This window comes from Physeter macrocephalus, chromosome 2 (assembly GCF_002837175.3).
Source record: "Physeter macrocephalus isolate SW-GA chromosome 2, ASM283717v5, whole genome shotgun sequence".
Lineage (NCBI taxonomy): Eukaryota > Metazoa > Chordata > Mammalia > Artiodactyla > Physeteridae > Physeter > Physeter macrocephalus.
This window is the reverse complement of record NC_041215.1, coordinates 109,159,968-109,184,347: the sequence shown is the minus strand read 5'-3', so window position 1 is coordinate 109,184,347 and position 24,380 is coordinate 109,159,968. Positions and strand designations below refer to the sequence as shown.

The following is a 24,380-nucleotide window of genomic DNA, read 5'->3' as shown; positions in this document are numbered from 1 at the left end:
GCGGCATGCGGGATCCTCCCAGACCGGGGCGCGAACCCGGTTCCCCTGCATCGGCAGGCGGACGCGCAACCACTGCGCCACCAGGGAAGCCCCTCAGAGAGTTTTTATAATCTACTCAAGGTCATACAGTTAGTTGGCGGTGGAGCAGGGATTCAACCCAAGCCCATCTGACGGAGAAGCGCCACCTTTTCTGACCCGCTGGAGCCTGCTGGGCGATTCCCTCCAGTCCCCGTGGTGAAGCCAGGAGGCAGATGGAAGAACAGGAAAGAGTCTTTCTGTTCCATTTCTGTGCCTACGGTTCTTGGTGCAGCCAGGTTTGGGGACAGAGAAGGAGCTTGGTGTCACCTGCCTCTCCTAAGATAGTTTGAAATTGGCTTTTCCATGAGGAGAGCCGGTTAGTTTAGGGCTTGCCAAGCTGAACGGCGCCTTTTTGTGAGCCAGCGTTATGTTTTAGAGAAAAATTTTGACCCATAGAATATTTTTCTTGCCAAACTGCACTCTGCAGATTTGAAAATCACTCTGCAGATTGTCATAGCACAAGCGTCTAAAAAAAAGGACCGTAGAAGAAATGATCATGCCACGTTTTGTGAATGAGAGGTGTCTTAGCTCGGGCTGTGATAATGAAATACCATAGGCTGGGCAGCTTAAAGAAAAGACATTTATGTCTCACAGTTTTGGCTGGGAAGTCCAAGATCAAGGTGCTGGCATATTAGGATTCTGGCAAAGCCCCTCTTCCTAGCTTGGAGATAGCTGCCTTTTCACATTGCAGAGAAAGAGGGATGGAGGGAGGGAGGCAGGGAGGGAAAAAGAGAGAGAGAGACAGAGAGAGAGAGAGAGAGAGAGCGCTCTCTTGTCTGTCTTCTTCTTATAAGGACACTAATTGCATTGTGAGGGTCCTACCCTCATGACCTCATTGAAACCTAATTACTTCCCAAGGCCTCACCTCCAAAGACCATCACGCTGGGCGTTAGGGCTTCAACATTTGATTTTGGGGGTGGGTAGTCGGGGGAAACACATTCAGTCTATAACAGGGGGTCACGAGAGAGACAGAGAGAGAGAGAGAGAGAGAGAGAGAGAGAGCGCTCTCTTGTCTGTCTTCTTCTTATAAGGACACTAATTGCATTGTGAGGGTCCTACCCTCATGACCTCATTGAAACCTAATTACTTCCCAAGGCCTCACCTCCAAAGACCATCACGCTGGGCGTTAGGGCTTCAACATTTGATTTTGGGGGTGGGTAGTCGGGGGAAACACATTCAGTCTATAACAGGGGGTCACTGCATCAATGAGCTCTGGTCACTTTCTAGTCTCCTCCAGGGGTCGAACCCATGGCAGGCATGGCAGGGAGGGGTCTGACCGCAAACGAACAGGACTGAGGATCAAGCAGGCAGAGGCAGCGCCTCCTCTCCACTTCCGCGGCTCTTGCATTGCTTTGAGCCCAAAGAACGGCCTTGCAAATGGCTCTTCAGTGTGCCTTGAGGGAAGCTCACAGGAATTTTTTTTTCAGCTGAATGGATTGCTGTTTCAGACCTTAGCAACTGGGCGTATAAAAAAATCTCTTCCTGGCATCCTTAAGTAATTTTTCCAACCTTGATGCCTAGCTAGAAGAATTTCCTTGCAACCTCAGCATCCTGTTCCTCAAACGTGAGGAGCATCTCAGGACAGTTCATGGAACGCCCTGGGTGGTATATGGTGCATGGAAGAAATTTAACATTGAAGGAACATTCCTGAGATTAAAATGCAAGAGAACTGTTTAGAGAGAAGCCGACACCATAGATAGAGTTTGACAGGCAAGAGGTTTCTCACTAATAGGGCTAACAATTTAGAGGAGAATGTCGTCAATTGTAATATGTTTACTTTTCATCTAATGAATTTTAATGGGCAGCTTTCACCATTACCTCTAGGAATCCATAAGAAACAAAAAAAACCAGCCTGGAAACTTATTTGATAGTCACTAAAGCAAAGTCTGTGGCATTATCTCACCCCCATTTCTACAACACATTATTTTCTCATAAGACATTTTAAATATAGCACAAGAAATATTTCTCATTGCTTGTACTCACTGTAACCTGAATGCAGTAGCTCTTGGAGAAGTCTTATTTCCTTGCATATCTTACTTTGTTATTCAAATGATGAAGCATATTTTGCATGAAGTCACACCTTTTTAGAGGCAGATTTTGTTCCGGAAAATTGGCGCAGCATTTCCATTTCTCGCGTCTTTACATAACTGGTTTCTTGTCAGCAGATGTAACTAACTGTATCTGACACAGCGGCCCTGGAATCTGCATCCTTGCAGGAAGTGGGCCCCAGTGCGTTTCCGCATCTCTGACTAGGAGGACACACCTTCCCCGGGAAGAAGGTTAAATCGGACAGGTGCTTCTCAAGATCTTGAATACCCCTTTCACCAAATTTTTATTCAAAATGCAGACTCTTGTCATCGGACGGTCAACTTTGTCCTCAACTTAACCTTCAGGTTTAAAACTAACTGGCTTCCTCTCAAGGCATGCCCCTCATTAGCTGTGACAGAGAGAGTGATGGGGCCACACAAGGCCCACACTGACCAGCTCACCTGACTGCAGAGGCTCAGCTGAGAGGAGAAAACCCCAAAGCGTTCCTTTTTGTTCCCTTTTTAAATGGAGTTTTGGACATTACAAGGTGGCATTTTACTCTCGTTATCAAATACCAAAATCACTGGACAGCTAGCAGGTGTTTTTCAGAGAGGCCGCTGTACAAAGCCTTGTACAGACACTGCCCTAGTTATCCCTGGCCCACCCAGCTCTAGCTTTACTCTCACTGTGATCCCACATGGCCCCTCTCACTAGCAGAACTGTCGCACTGCACAGCTGTAGGAGGCACTGTTTACACTGTGTTCTGTATGAGTGCCACCCCCCAGGGCTATGTGAGTGGTGCCCCTTGAATGGTTTAGCAGAAGAACCCTGCAGGCTGCATTAAAACAGGCTCAGTCACACCACCAGGCCAGAAGACTTCATATAAAAATCGTGGTGAAAGTGAGAGAGTAGCACTGACATATATACTCTACCAAATGTAAGATAGATAGCTAGTGGGAAGCAGCTGCATAGCACAGAGAGATCAGCTGGGTGCTTTGTGACCACCTAGAGGGGTGGGATAGGGAGGGTGGGAGGGAGGGAGGCGCAAGAGGGAGGAGATATGGGGATATATGTATACATATAGCTCATTCACTTTGTTATACAGCAGCAACTAACACACCATTGTAAAGCAATTAGACTCCAATAAAGATGTTAAAAAAAAATCATCGTGATTAATTCCATGCTGTGGAGAGATTCTCACTGACCTGGTGAGCAGTTCCTCAGCTTCTTCTCTAAAGCCCCTAAGCTAACGCTCTGGATGTTGCCTGAAATTCCGTTGTTTTCTGTGTTAGTTTTCTATTGCTGCTATAACAAATTATCACAAACTTAATGGCGTAATGCACATTTATTATCTTACAGTCCCGTACATCAGAAGTCCAGTATGAGTCTTCCCAGGCCAAAATCTAGAGGCTGGCAGGGCTGTGTCCCTTTCTGTCAGCTCTAGGGGAGAATCCGTTTATTGGCTCACTCAGCTGTTGGCCGACGGCCGACTTCAGTTCCATGTGTTGTAGGACTGAGGTTTCTGTTTCGACGCTCCTGGAGGCCTCTCTCTGTGTAGACTGACACCTCAGAGCAGCAACATCTGAATCTCTCTCTCGCTCCAGTTGGGGAAGGTTCTCTGCTTTTAGGATTCATGTGATTGATTGGATTGGACCCACCTGGATAATCCCAAAATAATTTCCCCAGTTCAGGGTCCTTAACCTCAATCACATCTGCCAATTCCCTTTTGCCGAATAATGTGAGGTATTTACAGTTTCCTGGGATGAGGATGAGGGCGTCTTTGGGAGTACATTCTTCTGCCTACCACATTATTGACTTAATTATTTGTTGAAATAATGGTTAAACGTTGAAACCAACTACTTATGGAGAACCTTTGTCAAGAATTGTGTTTTAGACAATATTAACTGTCTGTAGCTGTTTTTTTCTCCAACCACAGACATATTTTCTCATTTAATCCTTTCGATGACCCTATGAGGTCATATCAGTGTCAGTCAAGAATGCAATCAGCTGCAAGTAACTTAAACCCCAACCAATGCTGGCTTATTATCTTAAAAGGAAATGATCTACAGAGCAGCTCAATGATGCCATCAGGACCCTAGACTCTTTCTACCTTTGCTGAGCGTGAGAATACAACAGTAGTTAATCGCATAGACCCTGTGGCCCATTGTGTGGTTTTTACAAGTTTCATCCTCTTCAAATAGGGGTAATAACATACTTAGCCAATGGGGTTGATGGAGTAAATGAGTTAATACATTTAATGCGCCCAAAACTATGCCTGGTATATATTAAATGCTCAATAACTGTTGGCTATTTTAAATATTATTTCTGCATCACCATCCTTAGCATGTTGGGTTTTGATCGCATATCTTCATGCTTATCACCTCATGGTTGCAAGATCACTGTTGGGCTTCTAGTCATCACATTCAGGTGCCGGGCAGGAAAGAGAAGAGACAAGTAAGGGAGAAGGAGGCAGGAGTGCTATTTGTATATGGAAATCAAACACTTCCCAGAAATTCTCAGATACTTCTGCTTACTTCTCATTGGCTGGAACAGTGATCTATGACCTCCCCTATGTTGAAGGAGAGAGTAGGAAAGCAAGTTTTTTTTTTTTTTTTTTTTAATATAATATGGAATCTGGATGGGCAGACGCACGTTGTCCCCATCTCTTGCTGACTTATCCCCAGTCCCAAGAAAATGGTGACCTCTTCAGGAAAAAGGGGGAAAAAGGAACATAGCAAGTTACTAGCAGGGTCTGTGCAGTCTGTCATTGGTACTTTGGTGTGCATGCGTCTTAGCCGCACATTGGACAACGATTTTGATGGGAAGCTGGTGGGAGGTGCAGAGATAGGGGGAGAGCCTCTATACATGGGATAGTGTGTGGATTAAATTGTGCCTCTCCAAAAGGTATGTCTGAGTCCTGAACTCCAGTACCTGTGAATGGGATCTTATTTGGAAACAGGGTCTTTGCAGATATAGTCAAGTTAAAATGGGGTCATATTGGATTAGGGTAGGCCCTAATTCAATGCTTGGCATACTTATAAGAAGAGTGAAATTTGGGCACAAAGACACACAGGTAGGATGCCATGTACTGACGGAGGCAGGGATTGATGTCTACACTAACACTGATGTTTGGGGAAAAGAAAACTTGTCTTTTCTGGGTGCAGTCTGGTTTGTTTCTGGGTCTAGGGGAAGAATCATCCAAATGCCCCTGCTGTCACCTCTGCTGGGGAGAGAAAGAAAAGGACCCATAGGGACGTCGTGGGTCCCTTGTTCCAGCCAGGAACAAGGAGGGGCTGAAGGCTGAGGAAGATCCCCCTTGAGGGAAATCAACCTGGTCAGCACAACCCCTATCTCAGAACATTCTGGCTTCATGTCATTCCTCTATAACTTACCATGGAGTCCTAGGATTCAGCCCAACAGCTTGCATCCTACAGAAGTTGCCCTACCTTCTGGAAGCCTCAGAGGCCCCTGGGGCACCGCTCCACTGGCTTAGCACAGTGTTTCTGTGCTAACATCACTTTTTTTTTTTTTTAAACATGCCGTGAATGTTACTGTATACATTTGTGCCGTTATCTACTTAATCTTTACCTAAATCATTTTGCTTTTAATGCAAACTTACTTCACTACTGTAAGTGGAGAAAAGCCAGGATCATTTTTGACTAAATAGAAGATAATTATATAATAAATACAGTAAAAACAAACCAAAGTTATAAAATTCAAACTGGAGCCTGCAGAAGTCTGAGGCGGGCCCTCTGTTAATAAAAGAGCTTAACAAGTTGTAAAGGGGTTTTGAAGACATGCAAGCACCTGACCCAGTCTTTCTTCCTGTAGGAAGCAGAGAATTGGAAAGGAATACTTTCTCATGGTGATGGTGTGCTATTTAAGTTCTAACTAGAGTCAGATTCTTTGCAAAAATCAGGGCTAATAATGGTAAATAACATTGAGCTTCTATTGGCTGATGTAATAAATGCTTCATGTACATTGTTTCGTGTACTCTCCACATCATCCTGTGAGGTCAGCATGATCATCATCACTTTAGAAACAGGTAGCTGAAGCCAAGAGATGGTCAGTAACTAGCTGGGTGCCCCAGCTTGTCAATACAAGAGCCACTCGCAACACATCCACCACTGTGCCTGACTCCAGGATGGCCTATCCCCCGACTGAGAAGTGGGGGAGGGCGGAGGGTGCATCTGCCAGGTAGTACACCCCAACCTTGGCCCAACGTGACTCTGTTCATCAAGCCCACTCCAGTGAGTTGGATGGGGCAGGGTGATGGTGTAGGATCCGAGTGGCAGAGAGCAGTAAAGTCTTAGTGAAGACCCCAGAGGGAGTTGGGGACACCTCTAAGGAAGGATGGGGATACCCTGATGCCAGGTCCCTGGAAAGGGCCTCATGCTTTTCAATAGAGCATGGCTGGTACTTGCAGCCAAGAATACTCAGGTTTCCCCACCCTCAGCTTTTCATGGCACAGGCCTGGTTTGTGTGCTAGGGGAAGGGGCTGATATAACAGTAGAGGCAAAGTTCTGTGCTCTGGGACAAAGCCAGGTTTCACACACCCGACACCTATAAGACAGTTGATTTACCTGCAGGCACTCATATGCTAGTTTCTCTACTGTGTTCTCTGCTGAGGGCTTGCATCCTGTTGCTTGATTTTGCAGAACACAGTCCAGAGAACAGGATCCTTTGAAAGTGGGTCCCAAAGCAGTGTGGCTGCACCTCTATGAGGCTTCCCCTTTAAAGCCTGAATAGAAGAAAATCACCATGAAGAGGCACAGCCCCAGGCCAAACACTGTCACATTGAGAAGGTCAAGAGAGGGTCAGGAGAGAAACGGATATTGAAAGGCCACCTGGAGAGCAGGGCTCTGCCCGGGTCTCCATCACCTCCTCCCCTCCTGCCATCTCACACCTGGCGGGTCTGGAGGCAGATGCTGGGAGGGTACAAGGCAAAGGCTCCCCTTTCCAATCACCCCAAATGCTGTTTATCGAAGGGATTTTGACTCCTAGGTGGTGGAGGCTTTTGGAGCTCGAAACTGGGAAGGTATAATATGACTAAAAACTGCTTTAATGAAGCACAGGGCTGGGTTTGAGCTGCACTCTCCACGAATCAAAGGTGATACCACCGTCTCTCTGAAGATCAGCAAAACTGAGCATTGTGGGGCTGGGACGACTCTTAAATCTAATCGGCGGGTCTTTGAGCAAAAATACAGCCGTGACTAGAGGACAAAGGTGGCTGCACGCTGGAAAATATCCTAAGGAGCATGCACATTTCCCAGGTGATAAGAATGCTGAATGGTTCTGAGCTGAGAAACCTTGGAAAACAATTAGCCAGAGAAGCAAGATAACCTGTTGAAATTATGGCCCTGCACTTTACTGCTCTCAATAAATTTTCTGGCAGCCTCTCTGCAACTCAGGGTCCTGGTCTGCTTATACCTGTAATAGTTGGGGGAATTAAGTCATCAAAGTTTCATCTACCTGTCTGACTTGAGTCAAAAGTACAACTTATTTGCCTGGATACCTTTCAAAACTGCCGTCTACGTAGATTATAATGTAATATATAGTGGAACTAACACGAGGCTGCTTGTTTCTTGAGTCTGAAATGTCAAAATCTGCATTTACACGTTCTGAATTTTCTTCAGCATTGCACACACTTTAAATAGTAATCACAATGTAAGCTATGAAGAATTAAAAGAAATTACACTGAGATTTACTTTTAATCTCCACTATTCACTGGTGTAGCCAAAAAACGCTGTGGACTCGGAGCTGGAGGTGAGATCAGAGCTGCCACTTTATTAGCTATAGCTGGTTCTTATGCTTTTAGAGCCTCAGTTTTCTTACCTGTAAAATGGAGATAATGCCCATCTTAATGGATGTGGAGAGAAAATGAGATATATGTAAGGGAAGCAACGAGCATGGCTCCTGTACACTCGATAGATATTAGCCCTCCCCTTTTCAGTAAGGGCTGATGATTTGATGAATTCTTCCAGTTCAACTCACATAGTGCTTTCATCTGGGCCAGTTCTATTTACCCATTTCTGTGAGCAATTCTCTCAAGTACCCAAATCCCTGGAGCCCCTAAGTAATTATTGTTGGGTCTGAAATTCCAAGGGCAAGTTACTTAATTCATTTAAGGCTCTGTTTTCTCATAGAGTTTGAGGGTTAAATGGGCTAAACTATGAAAAACATTTAGGCCAGTATCTAGCACTTGCTAAGTACTGAATCGTATTAGCTATTATAATTATTAACCTACAACCTTCCCACATCCATCACACAGTCTGTCCTCTCCATTTCCCCCCCCAATCAAATGTATTTGGAAGTTTCCTAACTCTGTGTAGATGCTTGTGTTGTTCTTCATCTGGAAAGCCAATATCCTCCTTTGCTTGGCCTGTATACATTCTTCCCAGCCTTTAAGATTATTTCAGATGTTATATATTCCATAAAACCTACCCTGATCCTGTCTACACCCACAGTGAAAAGTCAGGCTTCCCTGGCAGAGTACACCTCCCTCAAACACTCTCTACATTCAGCTTTGAGTTTCGGTTCTTTGTATGCTTGTTTTTCTCTCCTCCTTGACTCTTAGGTCCTTGAGGGTAAAATCCAAGGCTCTTCCGTATCTAGGGTCCTCTGCTGCCTTTTACATGAAGTATCTGTTGGGCCACAGTTGAATCACTTTTTATTTTTGAACTTCTTATTAGATTGACTAGGCAGAAGAGCTACAAGGTCAAGGGTTGTTAGGGTCCAGTTCAACCATTTTTTATGGTGGTGCACATTCATTATTATGCGGCAAACTTAGGTATTTGGGATTGTGTGGGGAGAGTCAGTAACAACCAGCCAGATAAAGGTTCAAGTCAAAAGGATGGTAGTTGAACATTAAATGTTGACAGCTCCCCTCCTCTTCCAGAGGACGTGGGCCATCTTTAACCACGACCGATGACCTCTGAGAGCCCGGTGATTTGGAAGGTACAGGGATGAAACACATTAGCCACATGTAGAGGAAGGGACTTCTGATGCAAGCTGGTGAGGTACCCACCCACATGGCAAAGAGCCTGCTCAGGAGTTGGCAAGCATGCCAGGAACATAGTAGGTTCTTGAAAAATACTTAATGAATAAAGGAAGTTCCACTTTCTCTCCCCCGATGTGGCCCTGGAGTACCTGGGTGGCTTTTTTATGCCTCAGTTTCTTCAGTCGTAAAATAAGAATGAACCTGATGTTCTCTGACTGTGAACAGAGAACGAGAAGCAAAATTTACTGTGGTCATGAAACATTCAGCATGTGTTGTAAACGATAATTAGTATAAACATGGCCGCTAAAAAAGAAATCTCAATTGTCAAGACACTTATGGAAGTAATCTCTAGTTTCTTTGGATATGCCTAAGCAGTGTTCATTAAACATCTATTTTAGTACCATTGTATGCAAGACTCAGTTTCTTCACGGAAAGTCAGGGAACCATCCGACTCACCACTTACGGTTGTTGAAAGGAACAAGTAATGCAAGTGATTGCAAAGCACTTGCCTAAAGTCCAAGGAGTTATACAATAATAATAGTAATCATCTGTCACTAAAAGTATTTTCATCTTAGTAGGTTGTAAGTAATACATTTTCTCTCTACTTAAGTCTCTCTTTACTCTCTAGATAATGCACTACCCATTGCATTTACAATCTCCTGGTCTGCTTTGTGCTTTAAATTGGAACCTGGCCTGCCCACATGAGCTAACACCTTTCACCTCAAGAATAATACCAGGCGATCTTTAACAAAAGGACTTTGAGATTTATAGTTTGGGCTGTGAGGTGGAACATCAGCAGTGCAGCAATTCAGGAAAAGAATCCTCACACCTCATTTCTTCATTCAAATGAATTCAACGAATATTTCTTGAGGGTATAATCAGAGCCAAGCAATGTGTCACAAATACGATACGCCTCAGAAGGCCACACAGACATGGAAACCAATCACTGTAATACAGGTAATAAAATTTTTATTGAGGATCTGCAGAAAGGATCTCAGTAACACACAGGATAGAATTGCCAGCTCTGCCTTGGGAGAAGGCTGTGGCAGGTATCTTGGTTGGTTTCACTGCCGATAACTGACTCCCTTCTAGCTAAACGGAAAGGGATTTAAGGTAGGGAGTTACGTGTTTGCAAACGCGTTGGAAGGAGTGGAGGAGCAGGCTGCAGGCAGGGTTTCCAGGAATAAATCTCAGAACATTACAGAACTGGCCCACTGAGGGAGCTGCTACCCTTCAGCGACCAGAAAGTCAGGGCCCTGGAAAGCCATTGCCGCAACTGTGGGCAACAGAATCCTGTTGCCTCAGCTGTGATCCTTGCGAACACAGTGGATGACCCTCACGTGGCCTCCTGACCCCCAGGAAGCTAGAGACCAGACACCCTTAGAGTAAAACCAAATGCCTCTAGTACTGTGTTTGCTGCAGAAGCATGCCTGGGCCTCAGTTCCGTCTTCCAGAGCGTTCAGGCGGACGGGTAGAAGCTGGGCCTCATGTGGCACCCAAGCTGTGAGGAAATCTGGAAAATGTGGCCTCCAGCTCTTGTGTCTCTGGCCTCCAATAAGTCTTGCTCCAAGAGGGTGGGGTGGATGTGAGGGAGGCAACCTCCTGTTTCTGCATCTAAGTCTTCATGGAGAAAGAAAGAGCCAATCGGCCTGGGACCTGAAGGAGGAGTGAGCATCCACAGGACAAAGGGTATTTTGAGCAGGGGAGGCTGTGCTTGCTGAGTTTATTGCGTATTGCCACAGAACAGAGCCGTGAAATGCACGCTTGGTTCAAATAAACAAAAGTAATTTGAAACAACAGCAGTATAAGATGTAATACTTATGTCTTACATAAATGACAAGACATGAGGAGGGAGAGGCACAGTGGACTGATTTTGGAGGGCTTTGGACTTTAGACTTTAAGCTGCAAGTATTAGGGAGCCACAGAAAGGCTTTGAGGAGTGAGGGTGTGTGTGTGTGTGTGTGTGTGTGTGTGTGTGTGTGTGTGTGTGTGTGTGTGTGTGTATGGAGGCAAGGATTAATTTTCCTTGACTGCTGGGAAACTCTATATAGTATACATAGCAGTGTTCTAGTAAACATCTAATGGTATGTTACATACAGCGGCATGCTGGTAAACATATAACTGTATGTTATATACAGTGGTGTGCTGGTAATCTTTAACAACTGGCTCTCTAGAGGGAAAAAAGTCCTGATTTGTAGGGTATGCTAATTTCTGTGTTGTGAATGCTTCCAACATGACCTATTTCAAGCTACCAATGTGACATCACTGAACACGGAGTTGGGAAGAGATACAGACAACGGGCTCCTGGGAGCTGGTGCAGACTCGCTCCAGACCTCCTATGTTTGTCATGTGAGTTAATTCTTAAAACAATCCCATAAGATGTATAGGAGTTTCATTTCACAAATGGTAAAACTAAGGCCTAGAGAGAGAGAAATATTTTACCCAAGGTTATGTAGCTAATTAGTGGTTGAACCTAATTTTAGATCCAGGTCTGCCTGTTTTCAAAGCCAATGTTCTTTCAACAAGATCATGTTGCCTCCAGAAGACTAATATGGTAACCTCTCCATTTCAGAAAAGTCCCTCTGGCAGTATAGAGCAGAGGCTGAGACTGTAGTGTGAAAGAGTACTAGACAGTATATCAGTGGATCAGCGTGTATGTGTTCCAATGCAATTTTATTTACCAAAGGTGGTGGGGTGTGTGCAGTACAGAGCGGGTCAGAAGGAAGCACAGTAAGAGGCAGATCACATAGGTTACTGAGGAGGGTGAGTGAGAGGTGATGGCGCTGAACTGAGGTGATGGTAGGATGTCAGCAATCATGGACATATCTGATAGAATTGCAGGATGGAATTGCTGGCCTTCCATTTCTTTTTTTTTTTTTTATTTTTTTATTTTTTTTTTTATTTTTGGTGGTATGCGGGCCTCCCCCTGCTGCGGCCTCTCCCGCTGCGGAGCACAGGCCAGGGTTATAAATGGGAAGTCAAGGATTATTTCCAGATTTCTGGTTTGTAACCGTGAACATGGTGGTGCGATTGGCCAGCATAGAGTCATGAGAAGCAGGTTTCTTTGGAGAAAGCTTGTTTTCAGTTTGGACATGTTGAGTGCAAAGGGCTTATGGAAAAGTCCCAGTGGGGATATCCAGTAGGAAAGTGGAAATGCACGTACTCAGGAGAGAGATCAGAGCTGGAAATTGTGAGCAAAGCAGTCCAGGGTGGTAGCTAAAAGGCTGTGGATGAACTTGGAGAGTGTGCAGAGGGCTGAGAAGAGCCAGTGAAGTTGCTTGGGAAACGTAGGGATGGTCTCAAGGAAAACCAACTTAGAATCATGTTTCTTTAGACAAGGTAAGAGTGTTTCTAACATGAGAGAGGGGGTCAACAGCGCTGGATGCATTTGCGGATGGTCTGATGCACCGCCCAGATCCCACTTCAGGAACGAAGAGCTATTTTCCCAGCTGCTGTGAATAGCGCCCAACGATGACCCCAGCTGTCAGCCCTTTTGGGGATTGCCTCACCTGAAGAAAACTGCCTGGTTCTGGGTCTCCCCTACTTCCAGGAGTAGCCCGTATCCCCTGACCAAGATAGTGGGATGAAGGCCCATCTCCCTTGTGCCCACTTGGGATGACTCTATGGGGCCACTGCAGCTCCAAGTTTCCCTGTGGAGTTGGCTGAGCCCAAGTTGGGAGCGCATGGCAGCTCAGTCTTTCCCTCTCTGCCCCATCCTGTCTTCTTCCCCTGCCTTCTATAGGTACTGAACCCAAGTGCGCTCCCAGATAAACATCCTGCTTGTTCATTCCCATCTCAGCATCTGCCTTTGGGGGAGCCCAGCATGTGACGGATGCTCTTTCCCTGTGTCCTCTGCCCTGTGAGGTTGCTATTCAGGGCGAGCAGGACCAGACCTACCTACCGATTCATTCGTCAAACCCTAAAACAAACCGGTGGTGGGTAAAAACCAAGATTTGACTTTTACTGACTGAATAAAGCTTTATTTTGATGCAAAATAAACAAGAAAAATGTATATATTCATATATAACAGTATCCAAAATCTTTCTGTGGTAAAAATGGGATCATCCTAAAAAGTCTGTAAAGATTCATTCTCCACCCCCTATGCCAAAATATGATTTCACATAATTTATCTTCAGAACTTATGAACAGACTTGGTATCATATAAGCACAGGAAAACACTAGAAAAAGTGACTGTATAAACAGCAGGTTTTGTTTTTATGTTCCAGTAGTAAATAGCACTGCAGTCAGCATGGATGGAACATAACACTGTCTGAAAGAGCTGAGTCGGGAGACAGTCTTGGGGGTTAGTTCACTCTCTACTCTGGGCTTATAGTGAAGCCCACCTTTAAAAGTCAGGCTGTGTGAGATTCTATTACGATTTAAGGACATGAGGGAGAGTTTCCCTTAGAAGTTGTAGCTGCATATGAGATTCTAGGCTTATTTTAGATATCTAACTTTCATTTTCCTTTTTATCAGAAGGGTGACTTTGTAGCGATATCTTATGGAGACTCCTCTTTCTGGTCTCATTGTGGCATCATTTCCACTTAAGTCGGCGTGAACCGGGAGTAGAAATACCATCGCGGGCTGTTTCTGACTCCAACTCCCTCCTGCCTAATTGCGCTAAATCTGGACTTTCTGTGGCTCATGGAGTCAAAGCATTAGGGTGTCTACCCAATTTAGCACCAATTTGAAGGCCATTCATTGTGGATTTCAGAGTTTAATGCCGATGAAAATTTCAGAGACACATATTGCTGTCCACACCAAACTCTCCAGATCTCTGTATCCCTCTGAAATGCTAAGATGTTCCTCCAAAGAAAATGAACGCTGTGGTTACAGGTTGGGGAATGAACACTCTTTAAAGACTTGATCACTGTGCATACCAGCCCTATGCATGGCAACTCCAAAAGTTGTCGGGTGGATTTCCTTCAGAAGATAGATTTCATTCAACAAGTTCCTAAATTTTTGGAAGGAATAATGAATCATGTTTTAATTTTGTTACTGGTGGCAAAAATAAAGCTATAGTGAAGTCTCAAATCTCCTCTCTCAGTTGGTGTGCACAGTTTCCTCCTCAGGGTGACGTGAGGCTTTACCCGTGCTCTTGATTATAAGATCTTTGCTCTGTGCTGTACTATGAGGTCAATGCATATAGATCTAAAAATCTAAGAATAAGGAGCTTCGCGGTAATTTTTTTTCCCCAATTTTTCTTGTCAATCATGACTTAAGAAAATACTCCTGACTTTGCGCTTGACTTTCATCCAGTGGTGTGATACCACAGGGAAGCAATATTATACCAAGAGTGATACTGCCACAGACCAATGACACAATGGGTTAGTGAGATGTTGTGTTTCGCTCCCTTGTAGAGGACTGAATTTGCCTGCATCTAAAATTTTTCGGTGGTCTGCTCCCTTTTATCTCTCTACTCCTGCAAAAAGGGACACAAACAGAGCTCCTTAAAATAACTAGTTACTTGAGGCCAATACATCATTTCAAGGCCTGGATGACCCAGTGGTCAGGTGAGGAGCCGGGTGGGTGTACGTTGATGGGTTTGCAGCTCGCCAAGCTCGCTGTGCCACCTTTTCCTGGGGGTCTATTAGCATTCCGAGCTACAAGGAGACACCTGATTGAGTTTTTCCAAGGCCATAAATAAACCAGGAACTATTTCCTGCTACTGGGCACCTATTGATTATAGCCTGGTCTTCTAAATGCTCCAAACAACCTGTTCTCCTAAATACTGGGAAAGAGTTCCATAACCTCTGGGTGGTGACAGCTGGAGGGCTGGTTCACAGGCATTTATAAAGCTTACATTCAAGCTGTTCTTAATTGTTACTTGGCTTGATGAAGACTGTCGCACATGTAATGCTAGCTTCTTTTGCGTAGGGTCTAATGGGGCGTGTGTTATACTTCAAGCAAGAAAAGAAAACTGCTGTAATCTTTTGTTCATCTGTTTTCATGGTACCTTCACCTCCTTGGCTGCCCCGTCAGGATTAGCAACTGTTTTATTACCTGTGTGTGCAACACAAAACCATGCTTGGAGCAGCTTTCCCCGAGCCTGAGTGCAGGAGGTATGCTCACAAGGTGGCAACGTGGTGAAAATATAGGCATTCTTCCTACAAGGGCCACTCCTCCAACACACACAGAGCGTCTCACCTTATGCCACTGCCCCTTGTGGGACCTTGGCCTTAATCCAGAAGGAAGCTTCTGGCTTGGCTATGTACAGTAGTCTACAGAAATGTGGTTAAATTATGGAACATCCTAAAGAGCTGATTTTTAACGCTTCAAAATACATCACACTCCCTTCATCTTATCATTGTCTTCTTGAAGGTTTATTTAGCTTGAGGGGAAGGCAGCTTGCAGCATGTTGGCTGGGAAACCCTACAGCTCACCTGCGCTCCAGCTCTAGGTGAGCAGGGCCCAATCCTCAACCTCTGCACAAATTGCGAACAATCTAAAGGTGGCTGGCATAAGAGAGATGATAGAGGGCAAAAAACAACTTGACAGTCTGTTTTCAAGAGGGCCATAAGTAAATTGTAGTTTAGAAGATGATACCTCTTAAAGTTCAGTAAGTAACACTAGTTAAGTCTAAACCCAGCAGTTGCATCATTCTTGGTAACAGAACTCTATTTTAAATTAAAATAAGACTAAACTGGGCTGGATAGATACTTTATATATTCAATAATCTATAAGTTATTAAATCCTGGCAGTCAGAGGTATCCTAATCTTGGCCAAAATATGTCTGAATTGAACTCGAGACCTTTTTTGGGAGGGAATGAAGAAGGAATGTAAAAAGGTTTAAAGTACTGCAAGAGTCACTGAACAATTCGAGTAGCTGCTCTCATGCTTTGCTGTTTTCTCAGTTTTCTCTTATGTTCTCATTTGGGTTAGGTTGTAGGTTTTAGAGGTTCTATGTTGAAATAAGTAGAATATAGCTGCAAAGCTCTCAAAAAATTGCGATGGATTTTGGAGGGTGGGCTTTCAGCTTTTCGAAACCATAAGACCTTCTTTTCCCAACTGGAGACCTTGGCCTTGCTCTTGCCCTGACTTCTGTTAATGAAACAATATAGCAGATATAGAATGATTTAGTTTTATGCTCTTTCTCCCTTCCCTTCTGTTTTCTGGCTTTTTTCCTTTTTATTCCCTTCCTCATCAAACTTTCCAGAAAGCATTTTTATTTTCCATTCTCCATACTGGTAATCACACACTTTCATACACACACACACACACACACACACACACACACAGAGTCAGTCACCACCATCTACGACCTGCCGGTTATCATTCCCAAAGAGCACAGTCAGCCCCTCCCTGACGCCGGGTGCATGTGGCGCTGTTTGGCACTGCGTCAGGAATTGGCATCTCCAGAGCACTGCTTCCTGTGAAAACTAACCAGTGGGCCCTATTTTTCCCGAGTACATCTTAACTCTCAAGTGGGAACCTTAAAATAGAGGCCCCACTTACAATAATTATAGGCAGGAGATTTGGGGATGCCTCGGAAACCAGATATCTCCACGCTGTCGTGCCTGGGACGTGGGAGGAAGGAAGGTGAGGACCACAGGAATGTCAGCCTCTTAACCTGATTGCCTTGATGCTAGGCATATATTTCTTCTGGAAGCTCTGACTAGCTTTGTACATTCTCCCGGGACACCAATACTGCATTCACATCTTACTTTTACACTAAAAGCAAGGAAACGTGACATGCTTATACCCAGCGAGTGGAACTGAGAACCTGAGAAATTCTACAAATAAAGAAATGCAGCCTTCCTCTAGGTATAAAACATTTCAAGGAGATCACTTGTCATGTTTGCCGCTATTGTTTTTTCAATGTAAAAACCGCTCACTTAGGACACCCGTATTGGCAACCACTCTTCACAGACTTAACAACTCTAATCAGGTGGCTGAAGCTTAGTCTCGGAATGGATGATGATCCCGGGCAGAGTCTGCCCTCCGTGATGCCAGCGCTATGGGGCATGTCTGTGCTCCGGGGAGGCACCATGTTGTAGATCTCCATTGTTATCTGCCTGTTCAATTGCCACTCTCAGTGAACTGAACAATCCTAAAAGTATTTCAGGCAGTATTTTTTTTATGGCCCCATCCTTCCTCTTCCTTCTGATTTCCCTCCCCAAACTCCCGTTCCCCTTCTTTCTCTCTGATTAGCAGTCAAGTGTTGCAGCCTCAGTGAGAAAAACCTAATCTGTACCACGGAGAATTCTTAACAGGAAGAAGGCCTTAAGGTGTAGGAAGAACAAAGGTGATGTTGGATGTCTTCCTTTCTGGGCTGGGCTGAGCTTGGTGGCGTTCAGCTACACGGCTGCGGTCATGGGGTTCTTCTGCCGGGGATCCTGCATTCGATAGGGGTACTGATCTGGGCTGCCCCCTCGGGGCAGTGGTCTGCCCATTTCTGGGTAGGCTGGTACTCTGTGGTGCTGAGGAGGGGAAGGTGGCACATCTTGTCGGAAGGGTCCTTTGTGCTGGGGGGCTGGCGGAGGGGGATAGTACTGGGGATACCGGAGATCTGTGATCCTCAGATCTGGGGGGCGGGGGTAGCTCCCTTTGGGCGGATGCACAGGATGAGCCCCTGGGTAATACGGAAGCTCCCTTTCCTTGTAGAGCCCTCGAGGCGCTGCTGTCAGATAGTCTACAGGATCCGCTGGTCCTCCCCTGGAAAGAGAACAGACACATATCAATGACCGCGAAGCCAGCTGCCCAGATGATGACCACATTCCTTAGCCTCCCATGCAGTTTGGCGTGGCCACAGACTGGATCTGGCCAGTGGGATGTGAACAGACGTGATGTGTGCCCTTAAAACGAAGAAAGGGACACTCTTCTTCTCTTCCCTCCTTTCTGTTGGCCCCTGGAGTGGCCATATTAGACACAAGGAGAAAGCCACATGCTGGGGAAGGCAGAGCAACAAGAAGGTAAGAGCCTGGCTCCTTGACCCCATGGAGCCAGCATGTCAGTCAGGACTGATTGGTGCCTGAGGGAGAAATATAATTCTATCTTGTTTATATGTTGGCCTTATTATAGTAACCAAGCTAGTTCCCTAAACATGGCTGAGTTTGGCTCTATTAAAGCTGGGATCATTTGCCCCCTCCCCTTTCCACCTCCCTGAAGCCTGACATAAACATGGTGGTAGAAATGCACACATTATTTGGAGTCATAAATTTCCCAGGGATTGCATTCACTTCTCTCCTAGGTCTGTGGGGTGCTCTTTACATGAGTCACAGTCTTGGTCTAACTCTGGTTGGCTTCTGTTACATCCCTGTGTGGATTAATGTGCCCTCCTCTTTCTACAGTTCCTAGAGAAAGTCCCAACCTAGAGCTTGGACTTACCCACCCAAAACTTTGATATAAAGCACTTCTACTTCAAAGTCAATAAGTACCACCCAGCCGGTAGCAGATTAGGAAAAGACAAACCAGCTGTAAGTTGTACTGTGTAATGAGTAGGCACACAGAAAGGTAAAGGGCAAGAATAAACACTAACAGAAAGCGACCCTGTCTGGATCTCTCTACTAAGACAACAGCATCTTCTGACCCATTTGTCATAACAGAAGCAACAGGTCTCTAAACAATGTACAGATGAGTGCATCTTATCTAGCCTGGGGTTAAACAGATGAGTTCTGTTTGCAGCTCTTAAAATCCCATAAACCTCTGTGCACATATTCACTACTACCATGCCCAGATCCTTCCCACTTTCTACCATTCCTCTTTTTATTATTCCTTTTTAAAGGAAAACAGCAACAATAATAATTAATGGAAAGCTCTCCAATGTCACAGTACAACCTGGTAGAACACTTGAAAGAAATGGCAGGGCTGTAAGAATACGGTGCCTGTGGTTAATCAAGCACTGTCAATGAGGGTCACAATCACCCTGTAATCTGCAGAGTTTGATGTGAAAACAGCTCTGTAAGTAAGTTCCCCAAATCGTGATTATTTGACAAGCTCCAAGCTTGGGTCCATGTGGAAAGCAGCATGTGGACACATTCATAGGGATGAATAATAGAATTCTCTCTCTACTTTTTTACGTCTTAATTTGGCTATGTATAATAATGAAAGATAGATCCTTGAGCCTGGGTTAATTTAGTTAGAGTTTTCAGAAAAAAAAATTCAATTGTTTGCGTACAAGTTATTATAGCATCAACTGCTATTATTCAGTGCAGTTTGCTTTGCTCTATTTTAAATTGCCCATGACAAATAGAGCACAAATGTGTAATCTGTCACTCCAGCCCTGGGAAATAAAGGATGGGGGATTTCATCTTCCCTTTCCTTTAGAATGTTATTTTTTATTTAGAAAACTTCCAGCATTCATTATACCTTTTATCGTATAATATTTTAAGCTTCCCCCCTCCCACCGTGCTCATTTCTATTTCCTTTTGGTTCACGTTAAAGATTTTCAAAACACTTAAAAAAATCCTTAACCTGTGTTTTCTCTCAAAATCTACTGATGATATTTCTCTGCATGAAGTGAAACATGTGGTTTTTCTGCACTCATTTTAAGCCCTTGGGATAAATCACTGACATTTGCAACACACAAACATTATCTGCCTTAAAATGAACATACAACCAACACTCCCTCTGGACCCTCTTAGCATGAATGTTTCCTGTTTAAAATGGAAAGAGAGAAAGGAGGAATTCCAGGCCTTGGATTTTTTAGGGTCCTGTTCTCTCCCTGGAGATTCCTCTCTTTTAAAACAGAATATTATAAAAGACAGGCAGGCCTTGGTTTTTTCGTGGAGAGACTAGCCAGATCAAGCAGTGACAGGGCAGAAGCCACCCTGCTGGCCACAGCCACCGTGCAGGCGGCGTGCACATGGGGGTGGTCAAGTCTCTTCTCCCATGCCTCCCCTACTAGTCGGCCACCTCACACGGCCAGGGGAAGAGGGGGCAGAACTCAAGGTAGTTTCGTGGACCCACATTGCTTCCTCTGAGGGGAAGTTTTACGCCTGGGAGGTTGCTTACATGTGGCAGAAACCAAGTGAGGCACCTGTTCTTTGTCAAGAAATGAAATCATGGAAACTGTCTTTTTCTGTAGAACTCATCAAAACAGTTATCATTTCTAATTTTTCAGAGAGAAGAAAAACAATGAGCTGGCCTATAAAAACACTCTTTAAGGTTCAAAGAGTGCTAGAAGAATTTTTCTTTCTTTGGTGCGAGGGAGGGAGTTGCTATTGTTTATAATAATTTTTTGCTCAAAATTGAGCACTGACTTTTACCAGAACTTCTAAGTGCTTGTGAATATTGTGTGCGCACGCACACACACATATTTAAAAGAACAATTTTTAGGGAGGTTGAGACAAGATGGCAGAGTAGAAGGACGTGAGATCACCTCATCTTATGAAAAGACCAAAATCACAGCTAACTGCTGAACAACCATCAACAAAAAAATGCTGGAACCTACCAAAAAACATATCCTATATCCAAAGACAAAGAAGACACAACAAGATGGTAGGAGGGGCGTAACTGCGATAAAATCAAATCCCATACCCGCCAGGTGGGTGACCCACAAACTGGAAAATAATTATATTGCAGAAGTTCTCCCACAGGAGTGAAAGTTCTGAGCCCCACATCAGGCTCCCCAGCCTGCGGGTCTGGCAATGGGAGGAGGAGCCCCTGAGGATCTGGCTTTGAAGGCCAGCAGGGTTTGATCACAGGAATTCCATAGGACTAGGGGAAACAGAAACCCCATTCTTGGAGGGCAGACACAAGCTCTCGTGTGCACCAGGTCACAGGGAAAAAAAGCAGTGACTTCATAAGAGCCTGGGCCAGACCTATCTGCTGGTATTGGAGGGTCTCCTGCAGAGGCAGGGTCAGCCTGTGGCTCACTTTGGGGACAGACACACTGCAGCTGTAGTCCTGGGGAGTACTCATTGGTATGAGCTGGCCTGGAGGCCACCATTTTCCCATCAAGACCTGGCCCCACCTAACAGCCTGTAGGCTCTAGTGCAGGGATGCCTCAGGCCAACCAACCAAAAGGGTGGGAACACAGCCCCACATATCAACAGACAGGCTGCTTAAAGTCTTCCTGAGCACACAGCTGCCTGCTAAACACACCTCTTGACAAGGCCCTGTCCACCAGAGGGACAAGACCCAGCTCCACCCACCAGTGGGGCAGCCACCAGTTCCTCACACCAGGAAGCCTGCACCAGCCCCTGGACCAACCTCATCCACCAGAGGGCAGACAGCAGAAGCAAGGAGAACTACAACCCTGCAGCCTGTGGAACAGAAATTGCAATTGCAGAAAGTTAGACAAAATGAGATGGCAGAGGAATATGTCCCAGATGAAGGTACAAGATAAAACCCCAATAGAACAACTACGTGAAGTGGAGATAGGCAACCTACCTGAAAAACAATTCAGAGTAATGACAGTAAACATGATCCAAGACCTAGAAAAAAGAACGGAGGCACAGATCAAGAAGATACAAGAAATGTTTAACAAAGACCTAGAAGAACTAAAGAACAGAGATGAACGATACAATAATTGAAAAGAAAAATACACTAGAAGGAATCAATAGCAGAATAACCGAGGCAGAAGAACAGATAAGTGACCTGGAAGACAGAATGGTGGAAATCAGTGCTGCAGGACAGAATAAAGAAAAAAGAATGAAAAGAAATGAGGACAGTCTAAGAGACCTCTGGGACAACATTAAATACACTAACATTTGCATTCTAGGGGTCCCAGAAGGAGAAGAGAGAGAGAAAGAACATGAGAAAATATTTGAAGAGATAATAGCTGAAAAATTCCCTAACATGGGAAAGGAAACAGTCACCCAAGTCCAGGAAGCACAGAGAGTCCCAGGCAGAATAAACCCAAGGAAGAACATGCTGTGACACATAGTAATGAAATTGACAAAAATTAAAAACAAAGAAAAAATGTTAAAAGCAACAAGGGAAAAGCAACAAATAACATACAAGGGAATTCCCATAAGGCTATCAGCTGACTTTTCAGCAGAAACTCTGCAGGCCAGAAGGGAGTGGCATGATACATTTAAGGTGATGAAAGGGAAGAACCTACAACCAAGAATGCTCTACCCAGCAAAGCTCTCATTCAGATTCAATGGAGAAATCAAAAACTTTACAGACAAGCAAAAGCTAAGAGAATGCAGCACCACCAGGCCAGCTTTGCAACAAATGCTCAAGGAACTTCTCTAGGCAGAAAAGAAAAGGCTGCAACTAGAAACAAGAAAATTACGAATGGAAAAGCTCACCAGGAAAAGCAAACACACAGTAAAGGCACAGGATATTGAAAATGCAGGGACTTCCCTGGTGGCACAGTGGTTAAGAACCTGCCAATGCAGGGGACACGGGTTTGATCCCTGGTCCTGGAAGATCCCACAGGCCACGGAGCAACTAAGCCCGTGTGCCACAACTACTGAGCCTGTGCTCTAGAGCCTGTGAGCCACAACTACTGAGCCCACATGCCACAACTACTGAAGCTCATGCACCTAGAGCCCGTGCTCCACAACAGGAGAAGCCACCGCAATGGGTAGCCTGTGCACCTCAACAAAGAGTAGCCCCTACTCGCAGCAAGTAGAGAAAAGCCTGGGTGCAGGAATGAAGACCCAATGCAGCAAAAAAAAAAAAAAAAAAAAAAAAATCATTTGATATTAAAAGACCAGCAACTTAAAACACAATCTTGTTTATACACAGACTGCTATATCAAAACCTCATGGTAACTGCAAACCAAAAATCTACAATAGAAACACACACACAAAAGAAATAGGAATCAAAACACAACACTAAAGTTAGTCATCAAGTCACAAGAGAAGAGAACAAAAGAGGAAGAGAAGAAAAAAGACCTACAAAAACAAATACTAAACAATTAACAAAATGGCAATAAGAACATACATATCAATAATTACCTTAAATGTAAATGGATACAAAAACAAGACCCATATATATGCTGTTTACAAGTGGCCCACTTCAGATCTAGGGACATATACAGACTGAAAGTGAGGGGATGGAAAAAGGTATTCCATGCAAATGGAAATCAAAAGAAAGCTGGAGGCAATACTCATATCAGACAAAATAGACTTTAAAATAAAAACTGTTACAAGAGACAAAAAGGACACCACATAATGATCAAGGGATCAATCCAAGAAGAAGATATAACAAATATAAATATGTATGTACCCAGTATAGGAGCACCTCAATATATAAGGCAAATGCCAACAGCCATAAAAGGAGAAATTGACAGTAACACAATAATAGTGAGGGACTTTAACACCCTACTTTCATCAATGGACGGATCATCCAGACAGAAAATCAATACGGAAACACAGGCCTTATATGACACATTGGACCAGATAGGCTTAATTGATATTTATAGAGCATTCCATCCAAAAGCAGCAGAATACACATTCTTTTCAAGTGCACATGGAACATCTGCCAGGGTAGATCACATGCTGGGCCACAGAGCAAGCCTTGGTAAACTTCAGAAAATTGAAATCATATCAAGCATCTTTTCCGACCACAACACTATGAGATCAGAAATCAACTACAAGAAAAAAAACTGTAAAAAACACAAACATGTGGCGGTTAAACAATATGCTACTAACCTACCAATGGATCACTGAAGAAATAAAAGAGGAAATAAAAAAATACCTAGAGACAAACGAAAACATGACTATCCAAAACCTATGGGATGCAGCAAAAGCAGTTCTAAGAGGGAAGTTTATAGCAATACAGTCTTACCTCCGGAGACAAGAAAAATCCCAAATGAAGAATATAACTTTACACCTAAAGCAATTAGAGAAAGAACAAACAAAACACAAAGTTAGCAGAAAGAAAAATATCATAGAGATCAGAGCAGAAATAACTGAAACAGAGACGACGAAAGCAATAGCAAAGATCAATGAAACTAAAAGCTGGTTCTTTGAAAAGATAAACAAAATTGATAAAACTTTAGGCAGATGCATCAAGAAAAAAAGAGAGGGCTCAAATTGGTAAACCGAATCCAACAATACATTAAAATGATCACACACCATGATCAAGTGGGATTTATTCCAGGGATGCAAGGATCTTTCAGTATCCACAAATCAGTCAGTGTGATACACCATATTAACAAATTGAAGAATAAAACCCATATGATCATCTCAGTAGATGCAGAAAAATCTTTTGAAAAAATTCAACACCCATTTATGACGAAAACTCTCCAGAAAGTGGCACACACCTCAACATAATAAAGGCCATATATGACAAACCTATAGCTAACATCATCCTCAATGGTGAAAAGCTGAAAGTATTCCATCTAAGATCAGGAACAAGACAAGGATGTCCACTT

General features: G+C 44.2%; 1 protein-coding gene across 7 annotated transcripts in view; it reads right to left on the bottom strand.

Annotated features, from left to right (window-relative positions):
* Window positions 1–24,380, bottom strand: part of PARD3B (par-3 family cell polarity regulator beta) — a 1,107,844-nt gene that overhangs the window by 8,119 nt on the left and 1,075,345 nt on the right. For 6 of the 7 annotated variants that reach the window (XM_055089621.1, XM_055089624.1, XM_055089631.1 and 3 more), the window contains one exon: window positions 13,148–17,761. In XM_055089621.1, the coding sequence (XP_054945596.1) occupies window positions 17,404–17,761 (358 nt within the window). In that variant the 3' untranslated portion in view covers window positions 13,148–17,403. Of the gene's footprint in view, window positions 1–13,147; window positions 17,762–24,380 lie in introns of those variants that run through there. The other variant, XM_055089625.1, reaches the window with a different exon arrangement.